The sequence below is a fragment of the Caretta caretta genome, chromosome 6 (genome assembly GCF_965140235.1).
Source record: "Caretta caretta isolate rCarCar2 chromosome 6, rCarCar1.hap1, whole genome shotgun sequence".
Taxonomy (NCBI): Eukaryota; Metazoa; Chordata; order Testudines; family Cheloniidae; genus Caretta; species Caretta caretta.
Window position 1 is genome coordinate 72,366,617 of NC_134211.1, and position 24,400 is coordinate 72,391,016.

Consider the following 24,400-nt stretch of genomic DNA (forward strand, 5'->3'; position numbering starts at 1 on the left):
CACAAGTACTCCTTTTCTTTATACTGGAAAAGAGGATTTTTACATCAATAACTGCATAACATTTATTTAGTTTACTATTCGGGGGCAAAAAACACAAGATTTACATATCAGCTTTACAGCAATTTAAAACTGTCCAGTAGGTGTCAGCATCTAATAAAAAGAATATGCTTTACTAGGTCTCTTAAACTTTAAGATATGGAGAGAAAATTTGTTTATGAGGTGGTTATTAACAAAGTCCACACAGCACTTCCTTTTTCTTTTCAAAGGTAACTACGGGTGTATGGGTCATATATTTGCTCCTGGGTCTGGCCAGGAGCTAGAATGAGGGAGGGGGCTCAGGGTTGGGGCAAGAGGTTTGGGTGTGGAGTGCTTACCTGGGCAGCTCCCATTTGGTGCTAGGAGTGCAGGTGGGAATGTGGGAGGGTGCAGGAGCCCCTCTTTGGTGCTCAGGGTGGGAGTGGGAATGTGGGGGGTGCAAGAGTCAGGACATGGGGTGTGAGGGGTCTGGGTATGTGTGGGGGGTGCAGGAGTCAGGGCATGGAGTCGTGGAGGGTGCAGGGGTCAGGGCAGGAGGCTGGGGTGTGTGCAGGGTGCAGGGGTCAGGGCAGAGGGCTGGCTGTGTGTGAGGGGGGTGCAGGGGTCAGGGCAGAGGGCTGGGTGTGTGTGTGGGGGGTGCAGGGATCAGGGCAGGGGACTGGGATGTGTGTGGGGGGATGTAAGGTGCAGGGCTCAGGGCAGAGGGCTGGGGTGTGTGGGGGGTGCAGGGCTCAGGGCAGAGGGCTGGGTGCGTGTGAGGGGGGTGCAGGGCTCAGGGCAGAGGGCTTGGGTATGGGGAGATGTAAGGGTCAGGGCAGAGGGCTGGGGGTGTGGGCTGGGGTCATGGGGGTGCTCCCAGCCCCCTGCTCAGAGTAGCAAATGGCCGGGGGCTGGAGGGGATATGCCCTGATTCCACCCCCCTTCCCCAAGGCCCTGTCCCCACCTCTTCTCCGCCTTCTCCCTGGAGCAGCGAGCACACTGTGGCTACGCTTCTCCCCCACCCGCGCAAGGGCCATCAGCTGATCGGCGTCAGGGAGGGAGAGGAGGAGGGGCAGGAACGCAGCACGCTGGGGGAAGAGGCGGGGGAGCGGGGAGCTTGCCTGCCCTGCAGCAGCAGCCGGCAGGACCAAGCTTCTTCCTCCTGCCTGGGGGGGCGCAGAGAAGAGCGGGCTGTGGCGGGCAGGATTTTTAATGGCAGGCTGCTGTCTGCCGGGGTCCTGGCCTGGGTTTGGCAGCGGGCTGAGAGGGGCTGGCGGCTGGGACCTGGCAGGCAGCAGCGTGCCATTAAAAATCGGCTCGTGTGCCGTCTTTGGCACGTGTGCCATAGGTTGCTGACCCCTGGTTTAGATTTTTCCAGGGTCCTCCTTGCCTCAAGGTTTTATGTAGCATGTTAACACTTTTCATTCATCAAATCATTTTGTATGATTGGCAGCTGAGGAACTTTCCCTGGTTGAAAATAAAGAACTGAATGTAATTAACTTTGTCTTCTAGCGCTTGAATATTTAGCTTTTATTTTATTTGACGACAACAAATGATGCAAGGGAGGTTGTTTTGAAAATAGTCTGTTTTGAAAAGAGTCATTAGAGTTTCAAATGCCAGCTACATCCACAAAATCACTTCTATCCAGCCACTTGTGTCTCAACATCTCTAGCAGCAGAAACACATCTGCCCTAATTGTGGCAGAAATTAGACTCTGCAGCTATAAAACGCGCATTCAGTTGTTACTAAATGACAATCATCATCATGCTTTCAGTTGAGAAGGCTAGTATTAATTATTACAGGCTGTTTGTTGTTTAGTTGATATTAGTTAATCTCTCATGTATGTGGATCCTTAGAGTATGTGCTTTTTAAGTGTGCACAGATTGCAGAGCAGACAGTGTGGGGCTTCTCCTTAACCTGCACTCCCCGGCTAATTCTTGTCAGGAGCATGACTAACACTTGGAGTACTTGAAGCAGCTCTTGAGCACTGGGATGTTTGGCACCCATTTCTCCCAGATCACACTCCTGACAGAGGCCAGTTGGATTTCTGACAATTTGGGCACATCTAGACACCCCCTGGGCACTTAACTTTCAGTTGAACCTCTAGATGATTCCCCAAATGGCTATTCATGTCTGTTGAAGCTTTTGAACATTTTGGCCTTTGGCTGTATCACTTACATACAATTACCAGTCCTATAGAAGCCTGTAAATGCAGCAGAAGAAAAAAATATGTAATCCCATTTACTCAAAACCTCTATCAGACTTCATAGATACATCAGAAGTGGTATAATACATTTTGATACTTTCTTCCAATCTTACTTGCCTTTGTTCATAATGATTCTTTTACTCGCATATTGACTCCCTTACTCACCTCTCTTCTTTTGCTCCATCTGTTCTATCCCTTGTAAAATGTTTTATTGTATTGTGGTAACTACTTGAAGAAAATCAATAATAAACTTCTATGACTCTTGCATATCGTACTTGGAGAAATGTACATTAATCATACTGTTAAGTCACAAAAATCTGCTTTAAATAAGTATTTAACAGTTATTCAATACACTTCTAATTAACAGATCCTTCCCATTCTGAAGAAGATGAAATATTTATTTCAGTATTTCACACACAAATTAATTCAGAAGATTACGACTGCAATGAAAAACAAGCTGTACAGGGTAAGCCCTTATTACAGTCCTATAATTATGTAATGAGCTTTTGTATTCTGGATTTGAATGAGTAAAATGTTCCAGAAAATCAAGGCTGAAAGAGAAGCGTTGTGTGCCATACAGAGGTTGGAAAACATAACATTCCCATAATGTATGTAATATAAATAGGTATTACAAGTTTACACCCCTGATGGAAAAATTTAGGAGTTTATCAACAATGTGGTTCTTTTTGGAAATTGTATAAAATTTATCTCTGCTATTAATCTAATACTGATAATCATAGGGTCATAGAAATTTGTAGCTGAAAGGGTCTTCTAAAAGTATCAAGTCCAGGCCCTGCATTGAGGCACCACCAGTTAAAACCTAGACCATTTGTGACAGGTGTTTGTCTAACCTGTTCTTAAAACTCGATGATGGTGATTCCACAGCCTCCAGGATTCTGGAAGCCTATTCCAGAGTTTTAATATCTAACATAAATCTTCCTTGCTGTAGATTAAGACTTTCACTACTTGTCCTAATTCCAGTGGACATAGAGAACAATTGATCACCATCCTCTTTGTAACAGCCCTGAACATGTCTGAAGACTTTTAGCAGTTCCCCTTATAGTCTTCTTTTCTCATGACTAAATATGCCCCCCCCCCTTTTATTTTTTTGGAACATTTCTTCCTAGGTCAGGCTTTCTAAACCTTTCCTCATTTTTGTTCTTCTCCTCTGGCCTCTCTCCAGTTTGTCCACATCTTTCCTGAAGTGTGGTGCCCAAAATACTCCAGCTCTGGCCTCACCAGTGCTGAGTAGAGTAGGGCAATTACCTCCTGTGTCTTACGTATGACACTTCTGTTAAAACACCCCAGAATATTAGCCTTCTTTGCAATTGCATCATGGTGTTGATTGATATTCAATTTGTGATGCACTGTAACCTCCAGATCCTTTTCAGCAGTACTACCACCTCATCAGCTATTCCCCATTTTGTAACTGTGCATTTGATTTTTTCTTCCTAAGGGAAGTACTTTGCACTTGTCTTTATTGAATGTCATCTTGTTGAATTCAAACCAATTCTCCAGTTTTTCAAGGTTGTTTTGAGTTCTAATCCTGTCCTCCAAAGGGATTGAAACCCCTCTCAGCTTGGTGTCATCAGCAAATTTTATAAGCATACTTTCCACTCCTATGTGGAATCCATCTATATACTGTCTGCCACCTAGTTTGACCAAACCATTGATAAGTACACTTTTGAGTATGGTCTTTCAACTAGTTGTTCTCTGGCCTTATAGGAATTTCATCTAGACCATATTTCTCTAGTTTGCTTATGAGAATGTCACGTGGGACTGTGTCTAAAGCCTTACTGAAATAAAGATATATCACCTCAACTGCTTCCCCCCCATATTCACTGGGCCAGTAACTCTGTCAAAGAAGGAAATTAGGTTGGTTTGGCATGATTTGTTCTTGACCAATCCATGGTGGCTATTCCTTATAATCCTGTTATCCTCTGGGTGCTTACAAATTGATTGTTTAATAATTTGTTCCAGTATCTTTCCAGTTATCAAAGTTAGGCTGACTGGTCTGTAATTCCCCAGGTCCTCTTTGTTTCCCTTTTGAAAGATAGGTATTATGTTTGTCCCTCTCCAGTCCTCTGGCACCTCACCTGTCCTCCATGAGTTCTCAAAGATAATTGCTAATGCTTCCGAGAATGCTTCAGCTAGTTCTTTAAGTACCCTAAGGTGAATTTCATCAGGCCCTGACAGCTTGAATACATCTAACTTATCTAAATATTCTTTGACCAGTTCTTTCTCTGTTTCCGCTTGTGTTCCTTTCCCCTAGTTGTTAATATTAATTGTGTTGAGTATCTGGTCACCATTAACCTTTTTAATGGAGACTGAAGCAAAATAGGTGTTAAACACTTAAGCCTTCTTGATATCATCAGTTGTTAGCTCTCCTTCCTTGCTAAGTAGAGGACCTACACTTTCCTGTGTCTTTATCTTGCTCCTAATGTATATAAAGAACCTGTTCTTATTGCACGTTATGCCTCTTGCTAGATGTAAGTCATTTTAGCTTAACCTTTTGGATTTTGTCCCTACATGCTTGTGCTGTTCTTTTGTATTCATCCTTAAATTTGTCCATGTTTCCACTTTTTGTAGGATTCCTTGTTAATTTTCAGGTAATTAAAGTGCTCCTGACTGAATCATACGCTCACTGTGAGGCACCATCTTCCCTTAGGTGTGCAATTATTAGGCCTATGCTGAAGAAACCTTCTCTCAAATCTGACGGTTGATGCAAAGTGCAGTATTACACAGTCTCTCATATTCCTATTTTGGGTCAAGGTTCTCTGGCCCTGTTTAATGTCTTCAGACTTCTTTAATCTTCTTCAGTTTAGTGGGTTTTTTTCCTATTAAACTGATTATGGTACAGACTGCACTTGTCTTGATGTTTGAAGATCTCCTGACAAAGATCAGACATCCTTGCTAGTTCTTTTAGATTTGTGTGTTGTTTTGATGCTATTGCTTATGAGATACTGTTGTGGCAGGCATCTGTCCAGATAGAATGAGTTGTGTTTCAGTGTCTGTATTCTTCCATCTCTGTGAGATTCCACTGCGTGGCATTGGGCAGTTGCTCATTTACTCAAAAGGTTATTTTCAGCATGTATACATGACCATTAGGAGAGTAGTGAAATGTTTTAAATTGCTGTTGCCACCAGTACGCCGATGACACTCAGCTCTGGAAGCATATTATGTGATTCAAAGTAATCTGGTTTCTTGGTAACTGGCTAAGATGGGGGGGTTGGATGAGAGGGACTTGGTTAGAGATCATTCACAACAGGAGAGATGAGGGGTGTGTGTGTGTGTGTGTATGGGTGCACTTAGGAGGAGGTGATATTTGCTGTTTCTACTTAGGCTTCTTGTTATTGTGGTTTGGTTTGTAATCTTGAGGTCTGTAGCATTCTTGGCTGCTGCCTGGGTTGCCAGGTAGGAGCCAAGATAGGCCCTGAGCGGGTAAAGCAGAGAAGGCTGTGCTTGACTATAAATACTTAAGTAGTCCCATTAATGGGACTATTTATGTGCTTAATTTTACATTTAATCCAGTTACATGCTCCGCTGAATTGGGGCCATAGTCTCTTTCCTCTGGTCCAGACATCAGGTTACAATCTTTCCTCTTTGATGCGTTCCTTGCCACAATTATCCATGTCTCTGTCATTCTGCATTAGATGTTCTATGTGGGTCTACCTTGGAAGGCCATTCAGACTTCAGCTAGCACAGAATGCGGTGTTAAGCAGTGTTTCTTATATGACACTTATTACACCTGTGCTTGTAGACTGCAATGGCTTCAGGATGCAATGCAAAGTGTTCATTTTTATCCATAAAACCCTGCATGCTCTGGTTCCTGGTTAGCTTCAAGGTAGTGTTTCTCCTATGCTCTGTGATAGCAACTAAGAAAGTTTGGGATGCTTTTTCCTAATAGGCCCTAGATTTGAACCCTGGAGGGTTGGAGGCAATTTTTCTTCAAGGGTGGGGCCCTCCACTTGGGAATTCATCTCCTTCATTGGTATTTGCACAGCCAGAGTTTGTATGACCTTAAAGAACGTTGCACAGCTTCTGTATATACTAAGACTTCTGTGCAGAGGAATGGGTAGAACTTCTTATATGATCCAGTGAGCTTTCTTTTAGTTGCCTTTTTTGGTCAGATTGCATATTCTTTAATTTGTGATACTTTTAAATGTAATGTATGTGCTCCTAGAGGCAGTGATAGTTAATCTTTTTATAAATCCAATGATAAGGAAGCACATTCTAGTTTTATAACTAAGTAATCCCCAAACCTGTGTCTAACCCCAGGATGAAAGGGGAAAAAAAGAGAGAACTATTATGTATGGAGGAGAACACATCAATTTGTGAGATTTATAGGACATTAAATATGATTGTTTAGTTTTGTCATTTATAAATCTTTGGAATCTGGATCATTCCAAAGTCATGAAAGAATTGCCACTTTAAAAGTATTAGAAATCTCTGAATAGCACATACCATATATTGTCTGTTCATATGGTTTTTGGAGAAACTGTGTTCAGAAAACATTAAATCTGAAAATAGCTTGAGGGTGAATTAAATGTTCAGTGTGCTACTTCCTGAACAATCTGATCTGCTTATTAGAACATATCTTTAAATGTAATGATCACACATAATATATTTAAGGCTGTTACTAAGAAACCATGTTTGTTTCATAACTTGCACAGATTTAAGGTGAGTTTTTAAACAAAAATTGTTACAACAAGGGACTGTAGAACATCAAAGACCTCATCTGTTTTTCAGCTGTTTCATTTAAGAAATCTGCTTGAAATATCCCCAAACAGTTGCATGCTTTCCCCAAAAATCACCACTTAATTTATCTAGTACTGGTGATATAGTTCAAACAATAAGAGGTTTAAAAAGAATGGGTTTAAAATCATGGCAATGTGTCTAACATTTTTGAGGTCAGATCTCCATAAAAAATATTTTGGCCTTCACAAAACTATAATCTTATGTAAGAAATAACTTTGCTAAATGGGCACCCTGAAAAACTTCGATTTACCACATTTAGCTGTTGAAATGGTTATGATAATAGTTTCTAATGGTAAATATAGGTAATACTTCCAATACTATAAATATAATAAATCATAGTGAAAATAGTAGTTATTGATTTTTGTCTATTGGAGAGGCAACAATCACATTTTTGCAACTGTTTTTTCTTAACTACAGACCATCTAAATGAAATCAAAACAAGCGGCTCACTGAAAATAACAGGAAAAACAGACCAAAAAAGTGACACCAGAAGTAAAAATACTCAAGATTTTATTAAAAAGAACATTGAGGTATGTGTTAGGGCCTAAAATCACTAAAAGTTTAGGGAGTTACTGATGTATACTAAATGCATTGCCAAAAAAAATACGTTGGTTTCTTGATCAAGACACATGCCATTATTAACTCTGTAAAAGTTAATCAGGATTAAATGAACAACATTATACTACAAAAATTTGTTGTTCACTGCAAAGTGCGGCTGAGTATTCATCCTTCACTGGTTGCCCAAATTTGCAAATTAGGTCCCCATTTGCTTTTAGATGGTCATATAAGAATGAGAAACTTTATATTTTCCAATCTGTGCCTGGCCACAGCCTATACATTTTGTAGACAAGTACTTCTTTATAACCTTTTTCTAAAAAAAGAAAAAACGATGTTTGGTGTTCTTAAGATAATGGGTGGACACTGAGTGATTTGAAATTCTCTATCTACAGAACTGTGATAGCAAAGGCCATGGCACAGCAACGTGTCCTATACCATTCAGGGAGTATTCTCAACCCTGATGGAGAGAAACAACTTACTGCTATCAGAGGGCAGTTTACTTTCCATGCATCATTTAGTTCTTGACCCATCTGCTAACATTCTCTGCAACAAGGTTGCCAGGTGTGGTAGAGGTTTTTGGACATGTGCACACTTCTGTGCCATGAACAGGAATAAGAATACTAATTTACTTCCTACAGGCCACCAGATTTGTGAGTGGTTTTGATCAGCTTGGTTTTGGTTTTAACTAGTAGCACAGAAATGAAAACCTGTTTTCCATTGTCAGTATTGCGAGCAAACCCAGTTTTATAGTTTTATTTTTAATGCTTTCTATCCATAAATACTTCAGCTGGCAAAGGATTCAGGGAGCCAACTGGTTATGCTAACGGAAGAGAAGAAAAGATTGGTTGAACTGTTGAAAGATATAGAAGACAATGGCAGTGAACTTCAAGGCATTGAGGTATGATGATTTTAATTTGCACTGACTCATGACTGGACTTTCATGGATGTTTATGATATTGCAAAGAAGGGAAACAGTGAGTTTACCTCAAAGTTTGCAGATGATACAAAATTACTCAAGTTAGTTAAGTCCAAAGCAGACTGCAAAGAGTTATGAAAGGATTTCACAAAACTGGGTGACAGGGCAACAAATGGCAGATGAAATTCAGTGTTGATAAGTGGAACGCACATTGGAATACAGAATTCAACCTATACATACAAAGTGATGGGGTCTGTATTAGAAGTTACAACTCAAGAAGGAGATCTTGGGGTCATTGTGGATAGTTCTCTGAAAACATCTGCTCAACAATGTGCAGTGCAGTCAAAAAACCTAACCATGTTAGGAACCATTAGGAACGAGATAGATAAGAAGACAGAAAATATCATAATGCCACTATATAAATCTGTGGTATGCCTACCCCTTAAATACTGCATCTAGTTTTGGTTGCCTAATCTCAAAAAAAGATGTATTAGAATTGGAAAAAGTACAGAGAAGGGCGACAAAAATTATGGGTATGGAACGGCTTTCATGCAAGAAGAGGTTAAAAAGACTGGGGCTGTTCAGCTTAGAAAAGAGATAACTAATGGGGGGTAGGATAGAGCTCTATAAAATCATGAATGATGTGGAGAAAGTGAATAGGGATGTGTTATTTACCTCTTCACAAAAACCAGGGGTTACCCAATGAAATTAAAAAGCATCAGGTAAGTACTACTTTACACAACACAATCACCCTGTGGAAATTGTTGACAGGTGATGGTGTGAAGGCCAAAAGTATAACTGAGCTCAAAAAAGAATTAGGTAAGTTCACAGAGGCTAGGTCCATAAATGGCTATTTAGCCAAGATAGCCATGGATGCAACCCCATGCTCTGGGTGTCCCTAAACCTCTGATTGCCAGAAGCTGAGACTGGATCACTCGATAAAGGGCCTTGTTCTGTTCGTTCTTTCTGAAGCATCTGGCACTGGCCAGTGTTGGAAGATGGGACATTGGGCTAAATAGCCCATTGGTCTAACCCAATTATCAAACTATAAATCTCTAGCTTTGTCTTTCTTTTCAGGTTTTACTGCAGATTTAAGGTAGTGGGTTTAAGGGAAAAAGTGTGATTTACACTATTTACTCTTTGTTGAACTTCTGTAATTTTTTGAAATGTAAAATTTCAAAGTTGACATATGATTGGGAAATAAGTGAACAGTGTTTTTCATCTCTTAATAGTATCAGATTTTAGTATTTTAAAAAAATTTAGCTGAGTACTGTAAATTATTGTGCCATCTTTTTTTCCGGTAACACGTTACCATCAATTTCCCTAAAGTTGAATATGACTTATTCGTTCAGTATGACATTAGATGCATATCATGTTATGTTCATTGCTCAACAAGTATTATGAGTAAGGAAGACGACAATGTTATATCCATTTGTGATGGGATCACCATGGAAGTTATAAGCATATACTGTTCTAACACCGTCAATTGAATGGGAGTGAGGTTGAGATTAAGCAATATCCAGTGGTATAACTGTGTTGAAGTTTATAAGCCAGGAACTTTGTAACAGTATTTTACTGTACCATCGAAACATTATAATGCCATATATTTCTAATAGAGAGTGCAATGTTGTTGTGACATACCAGGCCATAATCCAGACTAGTGGGGGGGATTTGTCACCCCTGTCCTGCAACTTTGTGTGCCCTACAATGCCTTACTGTAGTAGCTTCTATCTGGGCCGCTCACAAACAACCTTCTGGCATGCAAGCCACGGCCTGAGTGTCTATGTGTAAATGCAGCTGGCCATCTACACCCTGGCTCTCACCAGCCTTGGTTGTACTGCGTGGTGACCTCAACCCAGCCCCAGTCAGGGATCTTCTCCCAGAAATATATATCGTGTACTGGCCAGCCATCTCCTGGACAGTGCAAACATATTAAGTCCATTATTCTTTTAAGAGAATAATAAGCCAGCTTATTGTTTTGAATAGACTACCCAGACACTCCAATTTAAACACACTTGGTTAGATAAAATCGTAAAATATTTTAAGTGATTGTGAGTAATGAGGAATAAAAGCCAGAAATGGTAACAAGAAAAATAAAGATAAAACACTTAATAATATCTACTTAACAGACTATCTTAGTTGCAAAGCAGACTTTCTCACCACATGCTCCAGCAGATTACTGACCAACTCTCAGGTCAGGACCCCATCCCCAAAGTCCAACAGCTGTTTCCTTCTCTCTTCTCAGGTGTAGAGAATGAAATGGGCAGGGAGAGAGAGAGAGAGTGGTGCCTTGGGCTGTTTGTCCCTCCTTTTTATAGTTTTTCCCCCTCTTGAAAAACATTTCCAGCTGAGAACCAGGAGATAAAGAGTTTATCTGAAAGGATATTCCCCACTGGTTTTCTCATCTATTTGAATTTCCTTTGTTTTTCCTTCCTGCTTGATGACTCTGTTTACTGCTTAAATGCAAATTAAGGCAAGCACACATTCCTTCCTTTGTCTGTGACAGACCTGACTTCTGCCTGGGCAGGGCTGTGGGGTTTGGAATGTGTGTTAACAACATCATACAGGGGAAGCTTATAACTTCACATACAATATTGTACACACATTTTATCAGGATAGTACTGACCAGCAAATGATGAGTTTTCAAATGGTACCCTATTAGGCATACTGTGTACAAAGATTATTACAATAATATGTACGGTGTGAATACAGAGGTGTATTCCGTCAGTTGAAAATTATTTTAGAAGGGAAATTTACCTTTCAAACAAAGCATTCTTTGTGATTAAAGACCTTATATTGCAGGCAATCAACAAAGTCTTCTTGGAAGTGTGTTTCCAGAAAACTTTGTAAGTTGGTTGCTTACCAGGCTTGCTGATTTTAGGGAACAGACTGGGCTAGTTTGGTAGGGCAAAAAAGACGAACAAAACTCACTGACTTACTTTGTGCTCAGGTGGAGATTGGGATTGGAAGTGAACGTAGGTTCTTTGGGTAGCCTCTGCACATTCCCATTATTTGTAAGTGTGCCAGGTTGCTGCAGAGCATCAGAACCTTTTGAAACCAATGCCCTTCAGAGTATCCACTTTTTCTTAATCCCTGAAGAAGGGCTCAGAGCTTTGCCCTGCAAGGAATGAGAAGACAAGGCCTGGCCTCTCAGTTTCTTTTCTGGCCCTTGGGAAAGGAACTTGCATCACACAGCATTTACATGGGTAATCTCTCTCTGAGCTCTGAAGCAGACTCGGCAGATGGTGTGCATATTGGAAGCAAGTAAAATCTCTGGAGAGGAAGCTATGTCACGCCTGAGTGGGAGCTGCACAATAGGGCTGAGGAGCCAAAAACTTCCAAAAATGCTTAAAAATCTTGTAAACACCAACAGCTGTGCTGATTATTGTAATTAATCAACTGTGTAATACGATTAATACTAAAAGTACAAACAATAGGGGAGGCTTAATGAAAACCCAGGCGCAAGTTTTGAGGTCTGCCTGCTACTGTGGTTCAGAGGAACTGAGGTAGCTGAAGATGCTTTTGCTCTATCCTTAATTTGGTGAGTTTTAGAAGAACAAAATTTGAAAGTATAGCTCACCAGATTATGAGTCAATCTGCCCTTCCCTCAGTGTATTAACTATTCCTGCAGAAAATGGTTCCGAGCATACTACCAGATCATGTTGCCAAATCTGCTTGAAACAGATTTGGCAGCATGAAAATGACATTTTAGGTAATAGGATACCTAAATATTTTAAGATTCTAATAGAAACAGAAAGAAAAAACCCCAAACCTCTTCTGCCCTCTTTTTTTAAATACGTTCCACATTCCAGCACATGCTTTTCACATTAACAAAAGAAAAACCTGAGAGAGACTCATTCAGAAATGCCTTCACTTGAAAGTCTTTTAAACAGTTTTTTTGGTGGGCAACATCAAAGATAGTAATACATTTTCCTAACATGAAGAATGGCATTCTCTACTACATGCAGATTTATGTCTTCTCTCCAGATGTGTAGTCCCTCAGATTTTTAAAACAGGAAACAACTTCAAAAATAGTTAATAAAGGTTTTCTGTGTATCAGGAGTCCCCTGTTTAGGATGACTAATGAAGATTCAGCCTAACAATGCTTTAGCTGTTTCTTATACCAACTCTGATGGCAGCATGGCCATAGAAATGCAACAGTCTACCTAGGTTCTCATATTGGGACCAGTCACCACGTTATTTGGATACCTATCAGAGACTTTCTGTTGTTTGTGACAGACTTTCAGCAGCTCACATTAGGAGATGCTTGTGTATTGCTGCAGACTTAATACACAGTGAACACCAGAAAATAGGAGTGACAGTTTTAGGATTATTCTATTAAATGATTGTTAGAAAACAAATGTGAATATTATGGACAAAATGGGGAAACAGAAAGGAAAATGCTTTCCTTAGTCACTTGAGACCTGACCAGTCTAGAGATGGATTCTTTCGCCCCACATTTGAGTTATAATCTGACCTAGGCATTTCCTGAGACCTTTGGTAGGGAAGATTTTGAGGAAATTATCAAGAAACTAATGACTAATCTTGATTGTTTTGAATTGGCTCCGATACTTGTTTCAAGAACTGATTAACACTTTTGGGCACTGTGACGGGGTGTATAAACCTGACACTGGCTGGTGAGGGTTAATGAACTGCTCAGGGCAAACCTTCAATTCTTGGTTTCAGAGTAGCAGCTGTGTTAGTCTGTATCCACAAAAAGAAAAGGAGTACTTGTGGCACCTTAGAGACTAACAAATTTATTTGAGCATAAGCTTTCGTGAGCTACAGTTCACTGCATCGGATGCATACTCTTTTCTTCAGTTCTTGGAGAGGGTTGAGCAGAAGGCAGGAGACGCTCAGGGAGCCATTGCCTATTGAGGCCCCCTTCAAGAGAATCGAGGGCCTGATGCTGAACCATTACTTTGGAACTATTAGTAGAGACTTACTTGTGGGTGCTGAACCAGTCTATTGCTTACTAGCTTCCTTCAGAGAGTCTTGCTGTAATCTTGTATATGTTCGTGTACGTGGTTTTCTTTTTGATCTTTGATAGCCCTGAAAGGGGTGGACTTCCACGGACTCAGTGGCAGGGTTGTCTCTCCTACAGCCAGACCTGTGCCAGAGATGGAAGATTAAAGGCTGTGGGAGTTTAAAGCTCATCCATCACCTAGGGTGTGCCCTGGGAGACCAGCTCTTTGCCAGGCATATGCTGCCCTGACTTACAGTCCATCCAATCTTATTGGCTTCACGGATGTTATGTGGGATGTAAGTCAGGACAAATTTGGCACACTATATTTAAAGCTTATTTTTTTTCCCAGTGTTTATTTTTTAGCAGTTTTTAAGTTTTATTGTAGCTGTTTAAAATCAAGGGGCTTCTGGGCATTTCCATTGTATATACCAGGGATTGGCAACCTTTCAGAAGTGGTGTGCCGAATCTTCATTTATTCACTCTAATTTAAGGTTTTGTGTGCCAGTAATACATTTTTACGTTTTTAGGTCTCTTTCTATAAGTCTATAATGTATAACTAAACTATTGTTGTATTTAAAGTAAATAAGGTTTTTAAAATGTTAAGCTTCATTTAAAATTAAATTAAAATGCAGAGCTCCCCGGATCGGTGGCCAGAACCCAGGCAGTGTGAGTGTCACTGAAAATCAGCTCGCGTGCCGCCTTTGGCACGCATGCCATAGGTTGCCTACCCCTGGTATATACTGTAATGAGTAATTTATAGAATATAATATATAATGAGACTCTCTTAGTAATGTTCCCTAGTGCATTTTAACATAGTGCTGTTTTATACAAGACATTAGACACACGTAACCATTACCAGTGTTTTTCCAAAGTTTATCCAATAAACACAGATTTCATTTTTTAACCTCAGGGAGGTATTGTCTGGGTTTATTGGTTAAAACCGAAAATCAGAAGTCCTATGTTACATAAATGGTCTGTAAATTGTATTCTGCATTAAGCAACTGCATTCAGTCAGTTCTGCTAGATAACTGTCAAATAATGCAAATAGGATTTTTCCTTTAGATCTACAACCTTTGTAAAAGAGATTTCTTATCATTTAAAACATTTCAAAAGCTCTTTGTCAGGGTAGTTTGACCATCAAATTTGCAAGCGTGTAATCTGTCTCAAATATTCCAGGAGAATAATAATAATAAGACTTTACTATGTTGTTGGAAAAGCATGTTCTGATTTAATGAACTGGAAACTGGGAGTAGGAGTCTGAGAGAGAAGTTTTCTTTTTATGAAAAACTTAAAATCGCTAAGGCTGTTTTGAGAGTACAAGAGAGATTATGTATGTATTGAACTTGCTTCTAGATGTTATCTTGACATCATAACATGCTAATTTAAACTGGAACTAGTTACGTTGTCTATTTATTTCTGTGCAATTCTTCAGTTGCTCAGCAAGCTACAGCCTGTTGTGATATTTTCATTAATTGGCTTCAGAAAGTGATTTTATGACTTCCTTCACCTCCAGTTAGTTTTGGAATGCGTCCTTGTATGAGAAGCCATTAAAGAACCAATTTTTGACTTGTTGAGGTGGCTCTTGTTTTTTATATGGACATGATGTTTTCCTGTAAAAGAACAGTAAATGTTGCTACTAATTTGTGGTTGTCTGTTGAATTTAGTTTGACATGCTCTTCTAATTTTTTTCAGGTTTATTTCAGGTTTTTATCATAAAAGTATGCAGACTCCTCTGACTTCTGGCAGCTCTTTGGTTGCTATTAATTCCATGTGTATTCTCTTACATAATTCATATTTTAGCCTGTGGTATATAACCTGTTTTTGCATAGAGAGATATTGTCAGGGAAAGACAATAGTGAGAGTTTCAAAGGTATTATTTCTGGCATGAATTGCACTGAGTTAGGACTGTTGTGTATGTTTTTCTCAGACCGCATGTTAATGACTTTCTTTCCAGTGAATTGATTTACACAAGAGATTGGTTTTAAAGAATCTTCACCAATCCGTTCAAATACTTAAAATTTAAAATATTTTAAGTTTAATTTAAAAAAAATACACTGCCTCGGAACTACTGTAAGATGTCATTTTAAAGTGATGCCAGTTTATTATTTAGAGTAATAAATGAATGCTACATTTAGTTATTTTCTCCTTTACCAGTGTCATTTCATGGACCAATTTTTTCTGTGCAGCTCCATTTGTCTACAAAAGATTATGGCTCCGGTCCTGTGAAAGCCCCAAGTGCTGAACTCCTGCTGAAATAAATGAGAGTTCCATATGCAGAAAGCTTGCAGGATTAGGCCTTTTATTGAAAGAATTCATTCATTAACTGATGATTTCTTCATTCTTAGGCACTCAAGGTCTGATTTCCCCTCCCATCTCCGCCACAAAACTGGGATTTAAATACCACTGTAAAGTACACTGCTGTAAATCCAGAGTAAATCACTGAGTCAATTTACACCAATGTTAGAGTTTAATTTTGCCGTAGGTACCCAACTGAGTGACTAAATGGCCTGTTTAAAGTGTCACTAGACACGTGTCCTTCTCTGGGACCTGCATCTTGACACAATGGGAAAGCTTGTGTGTTCCAGTGACTGGAGAACTGTGCCAGCTGGAGTTCTAACCCCTGGTAGAGCCACCCAAGCGCAAAGCGTAGGGACCAGATGAAAACGGGTTGAGTGATAGGCCAAGGACCTATCCTTGTAAAAAAATTACTGTACAGGAAACACAGCAAGGATAGCTATTTGAGCAAAAGGCATGATAAGAGATGGTGGAGTCTTGTTCATGCCCTAAATGATGTTTTATGGTGCAGGAAGGATTCAGACACTAACTTAAACAAACTACATGTTTTTTCATACAGTTGTATACCTGACATTCACAAAAGCAGGCCCTCATGATTCTTCTCCCCTTCAGCTAGTCTTTTGTCTTGATTCTGCTTATTTCTGTTGTGTTCCCACTCTGCTTACCAGATAGCATTGGTGTGCCAGCTGCGGCATCTGAATTCTTGGGGAGAAGTTATAATGTGAAGCTTATGCACACCCTTGAACCTTTGAATATACATTACATTAATGAGGTTGTACCTGTATTTATGTCTGAAGGAGAGCCTTTATTCAGAGCCTATATTTTCAAGCATTTGAAACTTTTTAAAACTACCTTTTGACTTAAAATTTCTCTTGTTTATTATGCAGTGACATATTTGTTGATAGAGTTGCATTTGATTACTGTCTCTGAAATTTTTGAGATTTAAATAAAAACTTTTTTTACATGTCAAGAAGTCTGAGCTTTAGTTTTTGATTTGCTTTCTGGTAACTGACTTCATTTCAAGATTTCTAACTTAATGAGGACATGTTTGTCTTCTTTAAAAACACTTTGTTTAGAAAGAAGATGCTATAAACATTGCAAAACTGTATTGTACGTATGCAGTATGTTTTTTTTCTGTTAAATTTTAATGAGTCATGGAAATATGACAGTATAAATGTATGTTTTTTAGAACAGATTTTTTTAATGTAGGAGCTTTGCATACACTTTTTAAAAATTGCTGATTAGTTATATTTAAGAAAAATTTAAAAAGTATGCCTGCAATTATTGGATGAGATTTTGTTCTCAGGTACACTAGAGGAACATCATTAATTTCAGGGGAACTCAGATTTACACTGATGTGGGTGAGAGCTCACTGTATTTTAGTTCTTCAAAATACCATGTCTTTGAGAAGTAATATATATTGATGTTTGACTGCCTTAAATAGCCATTTTCTTTGGTCAGATGAAATAACCATTTCCCTTAACTTTTTATAGGAAGATGTAACTGGTTGGCTAATACCAGGAGAAGGGTACACACCCGAACCAATGGAATATCATCACCTAAATGAAATAGATGCTAAACTCCAAGTAGTACTCTCTAATGGTGATTTCTGTGCAAGTCACAGCTCCTGCTCAAAAGTCCCAAGCCAAATTTATCAGGTACAGTAATGCACAATGCCTATGAATTATATATTTATTTTTTGGAAATATATGTTGAGGTTTAATGAAAATAAACATGTAGAGAAGTGCAAAATACACTTAAATATATCAGGAAGTTTCAGATGCAAAGTCTGAGTACTGTAACTTGAACTTCATTAAACACACAATGGACTTCAGTTGCTCTTTTATAATGTGGTGTTACCAGAGTTGCTGACAGTTCTGTCTTTTGGGGACTAAAATTGAGTTTCCTCTTTGTTTTTGAATATTCAGATGGCTTTCCATGATCCACTGCTGAAGTATGTGCAGTGACAAACAGTAACAAATATAGTGAAAATAATCCCCCTTTGGATGTTAGTAGTAAAAGGTGTTCAAGTTCTTTTACTTGGAAAAAAGCATTATTCAGATTTTGTGCCTGGAGGAGTCTAAATTCTCATTCATGTCTTTCAGTAATGTAGTGTACTATGAACAAATGAGCAGAAAGTTTGCTTTGAGTAAAGCAAAATACTGGTGTGTGTTTTTGAAAATGCTGATTAAAAATGTATAATACAAAAGCATTCATGCTTATAAACAAAAGTAATGCAGTGACATATCCCAATTTTTGCATCTCTTTACACAAATTTGTTCTCTTGTACTATATCTACTGTGCTGTTGGAACAGATGTTTCTACAGAGCCATACATTTCCAAAGCCATATGTCCTGAGTCACCTATTTATCAAAGAAACAAAAATGTCTTTGAGCTAAAGAGGAGTGAATTTGTCTTCTCCCTTGAGGTTTAGAGTTTTTTTTTAAATTGTATCATTAGTTTTATTTTTATATTATCTCTGGATTATCTCCTTTTTGGCATCCTGTTTCTGACATTTTGTCAGAATAATAGAATTGTTCCTCCAGCTGTGCGAGTGCAGGAGGAAGCTCTTCCTGATACTGAGGTTAATGCCCTACTAGCAACAGATGCTTTAGTGTGAAGCAGCAACCCCCGCTGGTCATTAATTCAATCACATTCATAAATATGGTTAATTTACATTGTTTTTAGGCTTATGGGTCCAATCCTGCAAACACTATCCAGTATAACACTCACAACCATGAGCTGTCCAGCTGAAGTCAGTTGGACTATTCATGATAAGAAGCACTATGTTTTGCCACATTGGACCTGTCATTGCTTTTGCAGAAAAATGCTCTGAAGTTTTTGAGTTGACTTGACCATAAAAACAAACCAAAACACATCTGAAATACTGTGCTTATATGGTTTTTAGAAAGTTTAAAAACATTTTATTACCTTTTAGGTATGTTATAAAAACTAAAGAACTATAAAATGTATTAATTCCATAAATAAATATTCCATACCACTGATTACAAATTGACCATACTGGCAGTTTTGAAGTACATAAAGGTGGGTTGCTTTTTTTGACATCCTATTTAGGAAATTATTTGCAAGGTTTTGTATGGTATCTTTGTTTTTACGCAAATATTCTTTCTAATGAGAGAGCCATTTGGATGAAATGTACCTAACAATTGAACTCTTTAAAAGGACTTCTTTATTAATTCAGTCCAGCATCCTTTTATATTCTCTATTTAAGTGTCATGGGTTTTGGCTAAACTTTGTGTTAACCAATTGGTACCCAGATAATTGTTCTCAAACTGCAAAAAGAAAAGGAGTACTTGTGGCACCTTAGAGACGAACCAATTTATTTGAGCATAAGCTTTCGTGAGCTACATCTCACTTCATCGATGCATCCGATGAAGTGAGCTGTAGCTCTCGAAAGCTTATGCTCAAATAAATTGGTTCGTCTCTAAGGTGCCACAAGTACTCCTTTTCTTTTTGCGGATACAGACTAACACGGCTGCTACTCTGAAACCTGTTCTGAAACTGTAATTCCTATACGTATATAATCCTGAATATACTCTCACTGTCTCACACCTGAATGAAGCCTTGACCTTCTGCAGCCTAACACCAGCAGAATCCTTTTCAAGTGCCTTTTTGATAGTTACTTTTTATGAAAGAGATAAGGGCAACAAGTAATCCTTATTACCTCTGAACACTAGGGAATCTTTTCACATCTACAGAAGAGAGTTAGAAAAGCCAACTTCAGAGAGAGTTCTGTTTTTGGTGTGGACTTCAGAATAAAGCTGACCTTGGAAAACTGCAGGAGTATTCTATGAAGAGCAAAAGACTAAGAGAAAGCTTTTGTCCTTCCTCTCCCAAAAGTCCTGTAACAAGGGCAAGGTCCTGTAACTTTTTCTTCCACAATGGTTCTAAAATCCACCCTTTTTGATTTGTCCAAAGCCTTATCATCTCCTGCCTCAACTACTGCAGTCTCTTCATCTTGGATGTTTCAGTACTAACCTCTTCTTCATTCAAATTGCTCCTCTTCTTCATTCAAATTGCTGCTGCCAAAAGCCTTTCTTGTCTGTTGCTTCAAGATGATGTCTCCTCTGAGCCACTCCACTGTAATTCAAACTTCTCGTACTTGCCTTCAAGGCCTTATCACATAACCCTTTTTTAATCACTGAGTTGGTCTCCTTTTGCTTTTCCTCTGCTCCATCAGCGATTTCAGCCTTGATACCTCCTTTATTTAGTTCTGTGACAGAGCCTCCCTCTTGTCCCTTATTTTTGGAATGCTTTCTCAAGTTCATCAACCAACATCCCTGAAGTCACTGAAATCTCTCGTTAAAAACTCATTTTTGCCATGTTTCCTACAGAAGTGAGGCAGAAGAAAGGTAACTAAACAATAAAGGAAACAGAACCTGTCACCCATGTCCATCCTTGCTTCTCCTTTCCCTTCTTCCTATTTTCTGTGTAACCCTTATGTTTGTCATATTGTATTTAGGTTGTACACTCTAGGGACACTGTCTTTTAGTTGCTTTGTAAGGCACCCAAGTGTTTCCTGTTGAATGCTCTGGGGATTTTCCCTTTCCTGTAATCACTGTGTTGAACTTTTAGAAGGAATAACTTGATTTATAAATTTTAATTGTGACAGATCTGCTCCACACCAGATATAATGTGCCCCATTATAAGAGCATCTCTTTCACCGATTGTACTTCCGAAGATTTATAGGAGTATAAGTGTAAATGATATGAGGTTAGGTAACCAGTAATACATGCAAGGGCATGGAGCTATGGTGTTTTGCATGCTTCATCTTCATCCAAAGGCTAAGCAAATATAAAGTGCCTAAAAAAAAAAGTTACCAAAAAAGGGAAAATAAGGAATGAATCAGGAAAAAAACACACCTTCTTTTAGCACTTGCCTTCCACAAACCATCATTTGGTAGATGAGCTACAGTTAGTAGTAATCACTCAAAGTAAGCTTTCAATTTATATTAATATTAGAAACACAAAAACTATGGTAAAATAACATTAAGGTTCTAAAGTCAAGCATTCAAAAGTTAGGAAATGCTAGAATTGAAGTTGCCCGTGTAACCTTAATTTAGCTTCCTTTGGCATTTCTGCATTATGTCTTTAATTACATGATTGCATGCTATGTTTTCCACAAAATGCCTGCCTCCATCACTGCACAGAATGGACCTGCTTTGGGGATGACTCAGGGTTGAAGTTATCTGATTGTTTGTAGAACCTCTGCCTCATTTGTTGCAGCAGTTAAGTGATTCGTGAAGGAGGCATGGGATTGTGGGAAGAGAATGCGTAGTTTCATGATTAAAGCAGTTGAATGCTGCCCTGGAGATTTAGATTTTATCCCTACCTTTGTCTCAGAGTTCTTATGTGATGGTAGGCAAGTCATGTAAACCACTTTTTTCACAGGTGGTCACTAATTGTGTGTTCCTCATCTTCTGGGTGCCCAAAGTGAGACCCTGGCATTGGACTTACAAAAATGCCGAGCACTCACCATGGCAGCTGAAATCAGTGGGAACTGTGCTTTGAATGTATAAAGTGATGTATAATGCTAAGTGTTCTGAAAAATCAGGACCAAAGTATCTCAAATTGGGCACCTAAAATTAGTGGGAACTAGTGACCTTAATCTCTCTGTGCCTCATTCATAAAATGGGAATAATACCCCCGCCCCTTGTCTTGCAAGGTTGCTTTGAGAATTAATGTTTGTAAAGCACTCTGATACTATAGGTATGAGCACGATAGAAAACCCAGGAGAAAATTAATAATTCTATGTTACAGGATTTGAATAGTGTGCAGTAAATAAGACATTGCACCACACATTTGAAAGAATGAGATTGAAGCGAAATACTGAATAGCTGCTTATTAAGTGAGCACCTTCCATCCTGTGCACTGAATGAAGCAGGGGTCCTGTGGAAAAAATAGTATGTGATCATGTAATTAATAGCTGTATGATAATGAATATGCACAAGGGAGCAGAATGAAGGTTGCACAGGCAACCTTTAACTGTAGTTTTCGTGTGTATAACTTCCTTGGTTTATTAAAAACAAACTCAAAAAAACTAGCTTTGGGTATGTCACATATTGACACCCACACAGTTAATCATCAGAGTTAGAAAATTTAGATCCACTGCACAGACATCTACCACTTGAACTGAGGGAGTAACTGGTGGTGGTGGTAGTACTAGTAGTAGTAGATTGTCATTCTTTAAGCAGACAACTACTAGAAGGGGGTGAGATGTACTTTGTGAGTGGATTTCACAGATACTTACAGACAGCAGAGGAATAATAAGACTCAAGAAACCTGGGTTCCATTACAGGCTCTGTAGGGGAGTGTTCTATAATGGTCACAGACCCTTCTGCCCGTTCCCCTTACACCCCATCCCCTCCAACCTGTCCCTGGCTCAGTCATGTCTCTGCCTATCCTACTCTGCCTACTCTGTCTCTGCCTATCCACTCCTCCAGCTTCTCATCCCAGTTCCCTGCCCAGCCAGTCCCAGTTCCTTTCCTGCCCTGCCTCCTTCTGCCTAGTCTTCTTGCCCAGCCAATCTTTCCACTTCCAAGCTCTTTGATATGTCCCACTCCTGTTTGTTCCCTCTTGGTTGGCTTGCAGCCTCCCCTCACTGGCTTCTTATCCAATTTCAGTCCCCCCCCCCCACTCCCTCTCTGGCTTCTTGTCCCAGTGGTTTTGCCTAACTAGTCCCAGTCCCCCCACCTCACATAAACAGATCTGTCTCTGCTCCTCCTCCACTCCAGTTCCACCCACTTTGGCTCCCAGTATTTGTACCCAACCAGTTCCAGTCTCCTTCTCTCCCTGTCCCCCAATTCCAGTCTCAGTGGGCTCCTTATTCTTATCTACTCCCTCCCTTCCCTGTTGCATTTAAGTCAGGTGGTCTCCTCTACGTTGCTGGGTACGAGGAGAGGGATCATTTGAGAGCAGAGAAGAGAGAGGTTCTCTGCTCTCAGTTCTGGTGTCTAGTCCAACCGAGACCAGCAGCAATTACAGGGAAAGTCTCGCTTTGTCCGTGCAGCCCTGCTCCGTTGCTCTGTGGGGATGGCATATGTGTAGTCCTGTCATACGTAGGAGCTCTGAGAATTTGGAGCATGGTCAGTTGCTCTGTGTGAATGGTGCATGCACTGTCTGGTTAACAGTAGGAGCTGTGAGCAGCTGGATGGAATCTTTGGAGGTTTCAGCTGTTAAAACTTTTTAAAGTCTCTACTGACTGCCAACTGAGATTTTTCAGTGGCTTACAGTATGACCACATTTGGCAGATTTTCACTGGAGCTGCAATAGGCACATCTTCGGACACAAAGACCGCCACCCCTCCCACTTGCCAAATTTCATGTCCTGCTCCAAAGTATGAGGGCGCTAGAGCTTCTGAAAGGAAAGATCATCAGGATTTCTTTTAATGTTGAAAACAACATATTTTCTCATAACCTCATTCTCTGAGATGGCTGAACCCTTTTGGAAGAAACTCCCCTCCCGCTTCCCCCCCAAAAAAATTCAGCCGACCTGCTACCCCCTCAGTTCTATGGTTTAAACCCTGCGAGGACTGTGGCAAGTCTATGGCCAGGAGTGACCCACACACTTCTTGTTTGGAGTGTTTGGTGGAGAATCATCAGAAGCACCGCTGCAAAATCTGCTGGGGGTTTTGTCCCAGAACCCTTAAGGACAGGGAGAAGCAGCTTAAGATCTCCTCATGGAGGCTCTGCTCCGCCTGCAATCCGACCCCGGGTCAGCAGATCCCACCACGAGCACCTCCTACTTAGTGAGGAGTGCACCGGCATAATCGATGCACGAGCAGGGGCTGAGGAAGGACTCCTCAAGAGACGCTCGGCATCACCACAACTCCGCCTACAGACTACTGGGAGGCACTGGTCCCAATTCCCGGTGCCACAAAAGAAAAGGAGGCCTGAGAGGGATTGATTTTCTCCAACCAAGCTGAAGGAGCCTGCTGCAGGGAGACCTGAGTTGGGCCACATCACCTTGGCCCCACCGCCTCCAAGGGTCATGTTGACTCTTGCCCCTGTGGGGGTTCAGTTGAATCCGAGCCCTCACCACTCTCCAGGCTGGCACGGCTGAGAGCTTGAACTCCCCTCCATGCCAGAGGCATTCGAGGCGGCACAGGACCTCATGAGGCTGACGGCACTGTCCTTGCTTCCGAGGAGAGATACGTCGCTGGTGACTGCCCGACCCCTGATACCATGAAGGGGCAAGCTGGTGATGATGACATGCCACTCTCCATCCCCTGCACACCACTCTGTGGCATGGGGAGCCACACTGGTCCCCCAGTCCCGAGCATCACTCGCCAGCACCACTCCTCCATGGTCTTTGTACTCTGAGACCTTGGAGGCAGAATCCTATTGCTCTGATATGACCAGAAGCAGAAGGTCCAGGTCCCGGCGCAACTGGCAGCCCTGTCCGGCACCATGGTCGGGCAAGTAGCAACCCCCAGCGCAGTGGCCCTTCTGGACACCCAGGGCTTATGATCAGAGCCAGGGTTGGAGCTATGGATTGTGGTCCAGATCAGTGTCAGTGGTGGTGGCGTCCTTCGGGCCACCGGCACCATTGGCACTGAGGGCATGGGCGATAGTGACACCTGCTTCTGTCGCCCTGGCTCTATCAATGTCAACACCTACACCGCCAGCTTCGGTACTGCTGTCAGCGGCATCGTCAATAGTGGGCCC

At 40.5% G+C, this 24,400-nt stretch overlaps 1 protein-coding gene across 5 annotated transcripts in view; it reads left to right on the plus strand.

Moving 5' to 3' along the window:
- FSIP1 (fibrous sheath interacting protein 1) overlaps nt 1-24,400 on the plus strand; it is a 195,352-nt gene that overhangs the window by 27,429 nt on the left and 143,523 nt on the right. For all 5 annotated transcript variants that reach the window (XM_048853119.2, XM_048853124.2, XM_048853125.2 and 2 more), the window contains 4 exons: nt 2,589-2,687; nt 7,397-7,509; nt 8,325-8,435; nt 17,208-17,372. In XM_048853119.2, coding sequence (XP_048709076.2) covers nt 2,589-2,687; nt 7,397-7,509; nt 8,325-8,435; nt 17,208-17,372 — 488 coding nt within the window. The remainder of the gene's footprint in view (nt 1-2,588; nt 2,688-7,396; nt 7,510-8,324; nt 8,436-17,207; nt 17,373-24,400) is intronic.